General features: G+C 38.8%; 1 protein-coding gene across 1 annotated transcript in view; it reads right to left on the bottom strand.

The window, feature by feature from the left end:
* otog (otogelin) overlaps positions 1–11978 on the bottom strand; it is a 45535-nt gene that overhangs the window by 21563 nt on the left and 11994 nt on the right. The window contains exons 17-27 of the mRNA XM_039688616.2: positions 11480–11657; positions 11248–11372; positions 10956–11168; positions 10250–10415; positions 9026–9100; positions 8791–8834; positions 7618–7783; positions 1227–1334; positions 821–959; positions 560–694; positions 103–246 (exon numbers count right to left, since the gene is read on the bottom strand). Of these exons, the coding sequence (XP_039544550.2) occupies positions 103–246; positions 560–694; positions 821–959; positions 1227–1334; positions 7618–7783; positions 8791–8834; positions 9026–9100; positions 10250–10415; positions 10956–11168; positions 11248–11372; positions 11480–11657 (1493 nt within the window). The remainder of the gene's footprint in view (positions 1–102; positions 247–559; positions 695–820; positions 960–1226; positions 1335–7617; positions 7784–8790; positions 8835–9025; positions 9101–10249; positions 10416–10955; positions 11169–11247; positions 11373–11479; positions 11658–11978) is intronic.

The raw sequence follows: 11978 nt of genomic DNA, 5'->3' as shown, positions 1-11978 counted from the left end.
ACTTGTAAGGTACCAGTAATCAAAATTCTTCAAATGAACGATTTGCTATACTGAAAACTACAAGTTGACACCAGCAACACATCTCTTTGTGTGTGTTTTTACCTGCCAGCGTGGTCCAGCTTGTATATGTACGGTGGTTTTTCTGTCCCACAGCACTGTGAGGTCTTCCCCAAGCAGATGCACAATGGTGTAGTATCCTGCTTGCCAGATATATACTCTCTGCCTGTCAATCACACTGGATGGATTCTGCACATGAACCATATACACAGATTGTTATCAACCAGATTATCATTATCATTTCACACCAAACCAATGTTTCAGGAAACATAAGTTACAGATGCAGCACTAGCAAAACTTCATCACCACTATATCCTTGCATTAAAAATATATTTTGCAACCAACATGAAAGTGGGTGGGGCATATTATAAACCTCATGAATAATTATTAGAGCATCAACTGTAGGCATTGCTTTTAATTCTAGCATGTCTGTGTCACAATAGTAAGGTTTTATAACGGGTTATGGAGAGAGTGAATGAGACTCTTGAATGAGTTCCCTTACAGGTATGCCGGTGTCATCATCCAGCACAATGAAGGAACGACCAACAGAGATGAGGAGAGATTTCCTGCAGATCACGCCACTCTCAAAGCAGTCAATATTTTCGGCTGTGACAGTCATCATTGCATCTAACGAGCTCTAACACACACACACACACACACACAGGAGCACACATTAGTATTCAACTACAGTACGTATGCAAACACATGCAGTCAATTTGTCTTTTGATGTATGGGATATCTGGATATATTGCTCAAAGCTCACCTTGACTAAGTACACCTTACATGCACCAATATAATCAAACAGGAACCCATCAAACGTTCGGTAGTGTCGATCTCCATAAGTAGTGCACATCGACGGACATGGGCGAAACTCACACTGGAACGTGCCATGCTGACACACACTGCAAAACATTCACATTCAGATCCTAGAAACAGTTTCAACACACATTTCCTCTCTTAACTTTTAAAGTTTCTACAACATTTTATGTCTGTAACATATTTGGAAAATGACACTGTGTTACGTATAATTGTTTTCCTAGCATCCTTAACCTAAATCAATGAATTTAACAAAATTCAAGTGACCACATGATCTTTGATGAAAGTTGAAAATGCTGTATGTTGTAAAGACATGAATGAAATGCACAGAATGTGACTTAATGTAATCTCACCACTGATGGCATGGGGACGATACTCTGTCTCCTGGATAATACTCTTTCCCTTTCCACAAACACGGACATTCACGTGGCTCAAAACACTCGTCACCATGCTTGAGGAGCCTGAAACACACAGATGCACATACTGAAACAGGGCATGTGTAAATGGATCTGAGAACATGTAGTGTATGTGAGTCCAGAAGCCATGCAAGTATTACGCAGGAACTCTGAAGATTCGGCCTGAGACAAGGATATTTGGATGGGTGCAGGGATGAAAGAAAAATCTCACTGGTCACATGAGAAAAACAGCCGATTCTCATTCTCACAGATCCAAAGAGCTTCTCTCTCTCTCTCTCACTCTGTCTCTGATAAAGATCTTGTAATATTGCAGTGAATCATTTCCACTGGCCCGAGGGTCTCTGAGAGTTCCCAGCACACTGTCTGTTAGAACTGAGTAAACTTACACCCCAGATAGACAGGCGTTAACAGCTCTCTTTATCCCACAGCCAGCACGCTGGATCACTTACTGCCATCAAAGAATGTGTGATCACCTGCTTCTGTTCTGCATGCATTAATTGAGAGTCAGAGAGATGGATCCATAACTAAACAAATCACACACTCCATTTGCTCACCAATTATCTTCACGCACCAGTGATGCTGTTCTCTCTCTGTACAAAGCAGACTTGAGAAAATAAAACCACGACTCAAACAAAAACTCTAAGGGCTGAAATTACAGAAAAACTGGAAAAAAAATTTTTTTTCAAATGAGTTGTGGGATGAATACCTTACGTTGCCGGTCAATTGTCAATACATTGTATTGAGCACAAGTGATGGGATATCATTTCATATTTCATTAATATGGGTGGGGTGGAAGTCATTAAAACACACTGATTGTCAAATCTAATATACAAATTGGATTCAAAGCTGATTGAGTTCTGAAAACATGGAGAATTATGAACACAAACAGACATTTCGCCACATTTAGAATCAGTACATCATAATGAAGATCAAGGATTTCAGGCAAGATGATATTCTCAGATGATATTTCCCTTGATTAGCCTGTCTAGGGGTGTTTGATTAGGGTTAGAACTAATCTCTGCAGAGCAGTGGTCCCTCCAGGACCGGATCTGAGGAACCCTGGTCTATGAGCATGGTTTCACAAATACCCACAGTACATATACATTTTACATAAACTAAAGCAACACATAAACAACTGCATGCTCACACTCATTATCAAGCAAATATCCAAGCAAATCTCACAAAAATTCAACAAAGGGAATATTACTGAAAAAACACTGACTGAAGGCTTATCACAGTCGGATATCTTGAGTACTGTTGAATATTATTTAGTTCAACTATTATGTTCTGGCTAAGTCAGAAGAAATATATCAGAAACATTCACTAATTTATATCTCCTCATTGGCAACAACTACATTAATCAGTTAAACAGACATCAAAATCTGTCTATGAAATGAAAACTAAAACTCACAATATTGAAGCAGATAATTCAGTTCAAACAAGGTCAAAGTTTTTGGTGGAACCTGAAGTGCATGGAAATAAAAGTGAATAGAAATGAAATGAGCACCATGACCATCAAAAGGCTTCAGGGAGTTAAACACACTTTAGAGACTCAACTGCGGCATCATATTCACTGTGAGGAGCCCTAACCACAGACCCAGTGAGATGCCTTACACTAAAGACGACGTAGAGGTCATCTGCATCAATCCCTGACCTTAACCCTAAACCCTAAACCTGACCCTAACCCTAAGAGAGAAAGCAGTTGTTTAGAAAGCATCTGTATTCACACAAGCTGAAGGTCTGCAGCAGAGCACGGCAAAAGCAGAGAAACATAAAGATGGCTTTCTTATAGTTTCCTTTCTTTCTCTTCATCTTGACAAATGAAAAAGTGCTGATTTTGAAGTATGGACTACAGGAATGTCTTTAAGCAGCTTATCAGTAATTTGATCCAGCTGTGCACCTGTTTACTGTGTAAATAAGCATCGCAGCCATTAACCACTTTGCTTGAGGGGTGGAGGAGGGGGTAATTATTCCTTCTTATTAGTGCAGGAATTCCCCTGCTCACAAAAACACTCCTATACCTGCTGCTCCCATGAGAGACAGGGGTATCAGCATCACCCTTAGCTTAATGGTCAGAGAGAAACAGAGTGAAAAGTAAGACTATGCTGAAACATCTTCAACAAACTTTAAAGTTACAGAAAACGTTCCACTGGCCAGTACCCAATCTGGGGTGTGTCTCCCCAAAGCATCATTAGCCAACTTCTGTCGCTATCAACATAGTTCAATGATTTGTCGTTTCCTGAAATCATAGTTCCATTGGCAAACAGCATCTTAAACTTTTGTGGTTGGAACTAGCTTCTTCTGGTTAGAAGTGTAGTTTCTTGTTAACATAAATAGATCATGCTCTTAAGAATAACGACTAAGCTAACATCCAGTACATTCTATATCTTTCCTTTAAAATATAATACATTTCAGTCTATATATATTTTAGCATGTGTTTTAGCATAAGGGATCCAGAGCATAATGTAAGAGGGAAGCCTTGAACTCCAGGGAATAACAATAGTAAAGTAGTCTTTAGATGCCATGTTTGTTATACAGCAGTTGACGTCATTAATGTAACTAAAGACATAACTAAAGTGAGAACTTTGGTGCAAGAAGCACAGATGACAGAGGTGACCATGTATAATAGACAGAAAGATGAAAACCCTGTCTTCAGTAATTAGCAAACTCATTTTCTGAGCATGAACAGGTGCACTGAGGAATTCATCCTGCATGTACGATCTAGCTCACATATCAAACACAGCTTACACACACACAAATTCAACTTATATTGTTGGTAGTGAGACATTGCTCTCTGAATAAGACAGGATGTGACTGTGACTGTGTCTGTGTGTGGAAGAGTATGGCCGCTGGAAATTCCCTGGAAAAGGTCAAGAGTGTCAAGAGACTCATGACAGTGTTCCACAGGGCAAACAATCAAATACTTTACATTCTGCCTTTTACAGTCACTTTAGGTGCTTTTAAATGTATAAAAGCAGATTGACAATCAGCAATGTATTCTACATGTCTTTTTAAGCTTATATTTGCTGAATATGTTCAAATATTCAATGGTTCAGTTACTTGAGACACATAACAGTATGTACAAACAAAAATTCTGCATGTGTAAGGTGATGTTCAGTCCAATACAGCCCTCCATTTGCACTACAAAAACAAATTCAGCCACAGAATATTTGCTCTGTTTTCCAGTACAAATATCTAAAAATGTATAGATCACGATACATGACTAATACATGATAAATTACTTTGTTAACAGGATATAATATGATTGACACACCTGTTGTGGACATTCCTTTGCTAATTTACATATAACATCCTGCTGCTACTGCGCGGCTCCACGATAATGATGTTAGACCAAGACCACACGTACTGTATGACGCATTTCGTCATTTCCAGACTTATCAATAATATCATCACTACTTCTCATTGTGGCATAAGGGGCCTTTGTGCCATATTTACACCAGCCCAGATGCCAAACTATCGAGTTGCAGGAATTTATTAAAGACTCATGACAGAATCTCAGCAATGATATTTCTTTCCCATGATGCTCTTGTGTAACTGTTTTCTGTTTAAAAGGTCAATAAGTCAGAAGAATGTGAATCACACGCACACACACACTCAGCCATCTAAAATATCACATCCCCTCTGTGTGCAGTGGAGACTCTAGTTGCTCTCCAGATACATCTGTGACCTCACAGCCCTTTCACTACGCGACTGATGAATGTTCATGAGAGTGTTTCCCTTTGTATTGAGAGTATTAGATTGCCTTTGTAATTCAGAATTAGTGAGATCTGAGCATTAACAAACAAAGTGTTATACTCATTCCAACTAAAAATGTAAATGAAAATCTATAATAATAAACTTAAAAATATATATATTATTATCCTAATCAAAATTGTAACAGGAAAAACAACTGTCATAATATAATTTGAGAACTGTTATATATTTTGAGATTAAACGAATCTCAAACCTTCATAGTTGAATCCTTTTAACACAAATATTAAGAAGACTCCTTTCTGCAATAACCAAATGTGAGCTGCTTAAAAGGATAGTTCGCTCAAAAATGACAATTCTGTCATCATTGACTCACCCTCCAAACACGTATGAAGTTTTTTCTTCTGCTGAACACAAGCTATTTTAAAGAATGTCAGTAACCAAACAGTTGATGGGCCCCATTGACTTGGGATGAGTAAACTGAAATGCTTACTATGGAAGTCAATGGTGCCCATCAACTTGAGGAGGGTGAGTAAATGATGACAGCATTTTCACTTTGGGGTGAACTATCCCTTTAAAATCTCATAGATAAAAAAATCTTTCAAAACTAAACTAAAAACAACATAACATGGCATATTCCCAGACTCTCTGTTGCTGGTTATGGTGTTGGTAAGAGGATAACTGAGACGAGGTCGTATCATGCTGTTATGGCTGAGGATGGTTTTAGGAAGTTAAGCTTGTGATATGGCACTTAACCTCAGTTTGCTTGTGTAGACACTGGCATTAAATGTATCAGATGACAAAAATCCATCTATAGAGCAAGAGTCGTGCTCTCTGAGGCCCCTTTAGTGAGAACGTGACGTGAGGGGGGAAAAAAAGAAGGGGAAGTGAAGTTGAGCTACAAAGAACTCTTTTCACCTGCCGTAGGCAGCAGCAAAGGTTCCCACTGAGTCAGTGGAGACCCTTTAACTGATCTGTATCGACATCATCACCTGCTCCGGCAGACACCATCCGAGTGAGACCTCAGCGTGTAGAGCAAAATGTCATCAGTCCGTGAAAGTGAGCCTGGGGGGCTTGTGTACTTCTGCAAATCTACATTACATCGCTGGCTTGGTATGTTAACGGTCTGCATCTGCCAGTAAAAGGAGGTTTGAATCAATATTTGAATAGAATTGAATTAAGAACACTATTTGAGCCAGAGCTAAAAATCCCAGTGTATGCATGTGTAATGGAAATGAGTAGTTCTTGACGCTTCTCAAGCGATTCCACCCAGTAAGCTTAGCCATGGATCACTGCCTCATCACACACGTAAATACACAGCCATTCACCAATTAAACCCTCCACATCACACACAACCACGGAAACATCTAACCTTTAAACATATAAAAAATTTACTACCAAAACAGATGAGGAATAAACATACTCGTACTTTTAAAGAGTGCAGTGTCTGTAAAAGTGTTTAAATTGGCTAAAATACAACTGCAAGTCATTGAATGGGTGACACCAAAAGCAATCACATTAGAACTCTAGGATAGCTATTTGATTTGTTAAAACGGTTACATTTACACTTTGACACATAAAGGTGTCTCCACAAAAGGAATATAAATCCAATCTTCAATTCCCATGCTATATGTATATTTTAATGGTGTTCACGTCAATGAAAGTAACAGCTAATTTCAAGATCAAAGACCGCAATAGGACAGAGAGAGTGATTCATTTACACTTGTCCAGTTTTGGTTGGAATGCCTCTCAGACCAGGCATTGAAGTGGTTTGAGCTAGCGGATTTAAAACCATACGTTCAGAGAAAACCCATGAACTGACCAGTTGTAAACAGTCCCTAAAACAGCTGAGTAGTGAATGGCACAATAGCAGCATCACTTACAATAAAGTACCATGATAGTCCCGTGTTTTAAAAAAAAAAAACTGGTGTGCCTTCAAATAAAATTGAATCAAAAGCATATATAGCATATATCAAATTCGTACAACATGATACACTTATCAATATATCCATTGGATTCAATGGACACTGAAGCAAGAGTCCATTGAAGACACTGTACTTGCATCTTTCATCTTTTGATCCAGATTTTGAAAAGAGGCTCTAAACGTGTCATTGTGGGTCCCTTTTGATTGTTTATAGGACATTAGGCTTGTAATTTATGTATTTTTGTTTTCTCTGTGATGATTGGGCCAATCGTCACAGAGAAAACAAAAATACATAAATTGGGACAATTTTTCAGAAATCATTCTAATATGCTGCTTTGATGCATCAGTAGTAGAAGTAGTTTAGTAGTAGGAGAAACATTATGCATTTCTTATTGCTAAAAACAGTCATGCTTCTTAATATTTTTGTGGAAACTGTGATAATTTTTTTTCAGGATTCTTTGATGTAAATAAACGTATTCCAAACTTTTAAATGGTAGTTTATGTGACTGACAGTGTTTGAAATATAAATTCTAGAAGTTTCGTGTTGATTCTTGTCTCTTGCCTACTGTTATTTGTAAAATTGCAAAGCTCCAGTTGCCACTGGTTTTTGAATATGGTCCACCCCAGTATGTTTTTGTAAGCGATAACAGATACCACGAATGCAAACATCAAAGATGTTTGGGACAAACTCACCCTGCGGGACAAACACAGCCAGGAACGCACGGCTCATGAGTGGAGCAGGTGAGGTTCAGCAAATACGACTCACAGGTCTGTTCACAGGCTAAACCTTTACTGGCCGAAGGGCCGTCTACTCGGTTCCCGCAGTCCTCATAAAACTGTCCTGGTGGGCACAGGGTATCTGAGAAAGGAGAGAAAGACAACGCACACTGAACTCAAGGGGCCGGTTGTACCAGCTGGACGTAAAGTTACACCTGGTTGTAAAGGCCCTTGCACACTGAGTCCTAAATTTACGTCCAAAAGTTTCGCACGTTAAAAAAGTAAATACGACCTCACGTTATGTCAATCATGCTTGCACAATGCCATTTTTCGCATCCGTAGCAAGCAGTTTGAATGGAGTTTGAATGGTGTTTTGACAATTCAGAGCCACCAAATCACGAAATACGAAAAAATGCATATGAAAATCTCAGAGTGCAATGGCCTTAAGACCTGCCTGGACATAAAATGTGTTTTTTAAGTCCTGTGCAAAATTAATACCTGTTGCACCATCTAGGCATAGCTCACATCCGAGAGTAAATCTTTTATCTTCTGAGGCCTTAAATCTTAAATATTACTAGTCAAAGGTAGGTGTAAATTGAAAAGTCTTGACTTTTTCGGGCTATTGATTTTAATAAAGACACAGAAACTCCAATTTAACAGTAAAACGCAATGAACCTGCCTGACTCTTTTACTTTCATTTTAAACAACAAATTTATTCGTGGACGTTTAAAGTAGACGTTGACGGTTGACGTTTAAGGTATTTTCAAACAAAACGGAGGCTAGATAGACCCTCCCTCCTCCTCATCTGCACTGACCCCCCCAAACCCCACCCCCAGGGCCTTCTTGTCAGTTATTGGCTGGAACAGTTTGTTATGTTTCGTGGAGCGGGTTGCTGCAGTTTGTTTTTGTTGCCATTTGTGGAGCCTGGGTTGTCTGCATAGACAGCGTTTTTTTTACAGTGTGTTTAGGGGACAGGCAGCTAGCGCATAGTGAGGAGATGTTTGCTGTATGTGAAATAAAAATGTTTTGGCCTAAAAAACATGTGAAATCGCTTAGAGCACCTTTACTATAATTGCGGTAGAATGCGTCAGACATTCAAATAGTTTTACACTTGTACACAACATCAGGATGCTAAAATACAACACTCACCAATAATTGAGCTCTGGGAAATGAGTTTTCCACCTTGGCAAATTCTGTTGATGTTAAAAAAAAAAAAAAAACATTTTAACAGATGTGAGGCAGTGAGTGTATTCTACTGGGCTTTATACAGAGATAAAACATCATGCCCTGACAAAAAAAGACTTTTTATTAGGAATGTAATAAGGGAACGTGATATAATGAACAGTGTGGTGATGTTTAATATGAGTGAATAAGGCAATCTTACTGTAAACCTGATGATGTCATGATCACATCTCCAGGAGAGTAGTCAGCACCGAGAAAACTGCATGGACACTCACTCCTGTACCACAATATATATAAAAAAAGTATTCAACTCAGAACCAATTTATGTAATATCATATGCAAGGAAAAAAATTTAGTTAACTATAACAGTGTCTTAACCTAACATTGTCAAAAGTGACACATGACACAGCCAATCACAGGACATTGGATGCTTAATAAGTGAGGATGAACATAGTGGATTCACTCTGTGTGATATAAGCAAAAAAAAAAAAAAAACATCTCAGAGCTGTTTAAAAGAGTTGAACTAATATTAGCTGGGTTAGAGGTGAGAGACTACAGGCCACAGTGTATCGGTTGAGTCTATAGTAGAGAAAGAGGCAAAAGTCCCCCTCTATCACACACCCCTGATTTTCTCTAAGCCTCTGCCAGCGTGAGTGCTGTAACTCTAGTACACGCTGAGTATGTGGCAGTGGGACACGGGACATTTAAGGGAAGTGAACCCTAGTGAGGGTGTTGAGGCTAAAAGCGTTATAACACCCGAGGTTGTTGGGCCCATGACATTTTACAGCCTGCTTAAAAGAGGACTGCAAATAACTGCACTCTTACACAGTCACAAAGCTTAAAAAAGTAAAAAAAAAATTAGGAGGGCTTTTGAGTTAGGAAATTTTGCAAATTTATTCATTTAATGAGGTCATATAATGCCTTTAAGTTGAGTGAGTTAAAGCTAAACAAGCTTGACGGAGCAGTAGCCTTGTGATCATATCGCAGTAGCGCTTTGGGCGACCCGAGTCCTTTCCTGATCCCATTACTTCCTGTTCCCTTTACACGGTTCAATCCAAAAATGACCAAAACAATAACTTAAAAAAAGGTAAACAAGCCTCGACATTAGGTCTCCTACTACATTAATAATATATATATAATATTTACATAACAGAAGTGTATAGAAGAAAAGGTAGAGTTGAGGTGGTGGTAATGAGTAGAGAGCGTTTTTGTGTTTTGATTGACAGAATTAGATGATCGTGGTTCTCATGAAGTTTAATGTGGATGATTTAATTCTCAAATGTAATGGAACAACAGTGTTTTCAAAGTTGTAAAGGGATAGTTCTTTAAAAAATCTAAATTCTGTCATTATTACTCATGTTGTTCATAGCCAAGCACCAAAAAAAAAGCACCATAAAGTAGTTCATATGACTATATTTGAACTTACCGTGGCACACAGGTGTGTGTATGCATGTTGAAGTATGTTCCTTCGGGGCACACACAACCTTCCTCACACTCATCTCCACACGGCTGTGGAAGGGACAGAAACTGGCAGTGGTGTTGACATGAAGACACGCAGACTCCATACTCCATAGTAGACGGACACGAGACGGCTGCACAAACAGTTACACACAGGCCAGACACATACACATTTTATTCTCATGCACAATGGAAATGTGAATGCGCTAGTGATTAGCTAGGTTATGAGGTTCATGTACACTACCATTTAAAAAAACTAATTCATCAAGGAAGGATGCATAAAATTGACAGATTGATTGATCAAAATGTTACACTGTTGCAAAAAAAATCACTCAAATAAATACATTTTAAAACTTTTGAATGCAGAACACAATTGTTGATAATAATAAGATAAAATATAATATCAACAAGACAATAAAAATTATAACATTGATAATAAAAAGAAAAGTTTCTTAAGCACATTAGAAATCAGCATTAGAAAGATTTCTGAAGGATCATGTGACACTGAAGACTGCTGAAAAATTCAGCTTTGCCATCACAGGAACAAATTACGAATATATTGTATTATATTGCATATTACTATAGTCAAACAGAAAACAGATATTTTAAATTGTAATATCAAATAAATGCAGCCTTTGTCAGCATAAGAGATTAAAAGTATGTGTTAGACTCACCACACTCAGGCAGGTGTGAGCGGAACTCAATAATGACACCGTGTCTCCTGCAGGTGCGAGCGTAGTGAGCGAGGATGGAGCACAGGCACGGTGCTCCACATTTGCAGACGTCTGCACGACACTGTAGCTGAAAAGCCACCGGACTCACATACTCATGACAGGCAGAAAACACCTCTTGCATCAGCACGTCACACTTCTCAACTGCATAAGAGGCTGAAATCGCACAGAAAGACATTTAAGCCAAGCAGCCTAAAAAGGCGCTAGGTTATGCATAACAAGAAGAATGCGTCACCTGCTTGCTGGTGCGTGTCACAAGGATCAAGTTGGGGTAAGCTGGGCCGTGGCACACACGCTGAAGACACACGCCATGCATTTCCAAACAAGTATGGCGTGCTTTCAATCATGCCAGAGGGTGCGCTAGAGTAACGCATAAACAAAATTCACTCACAAATTGAAGAAAAGTTGGAGAATAAGTTAAATTTGAGTAAAAACAACAGCAAAGCAGGAAGTAAAGTGAAACCCACAGGAAGTCATCCTGAATGTTGCCGTTAAAGGTTCCGCAGAGCCCCACAGTGTCATCTCTCCACTGCTCTCCCAACTGCAGGTACAGCCTGAACTCCTTCCAGTTATACTGCAGCCGCAGACCCTGCGATGCCTTCACCTGAACAAACATAGACGACAGCTCCTCGATCTGAAAGACATCTGGAAAGACATCAGTACATCAGACAGACATTAAAAAAAGAACTTTATTTTCTATTATTATTATTGTTTTATTGTGTATAGTTCACCCAAAGATGAAAATAATCTCATTATTTACTCTTTTCTTACTTTCTTTCTTCTGCAGAACAGAAATTAAGATCATTTCAAGAATGTTGGCAACCAAACAGTTACCATCGACTTCTATTGTATGGACAGAAAACACATGTATGAGGCATGTCTCAAAAAAAAATATTCTACTGTGTTCCACAGGTGTAAGAAAAACATACAGGCTTGGATCAATACAAGGGTGAACAGAGTAAATAG

The sequence above is a fragment of the Pimephales promelas genome, chromosome 1 (genome assembly GCF_988280905.1).
Source record: "Pimephales promelas chromosome 1, fPimPro1.hap1.1, whole genome shotgun sequence".
Lineage (NCBI taxonomy): Eukaryota > Metazoa > Chordata > Actinopteri > Cypriniformes > Leuciscidae > Pimephales > Pimephales promelas.
The sequence above is the reverse complement of the archived record's forward strand: the minus strand, read 5'-3'. Positions and strand labels throughout refer to the sequence as shown.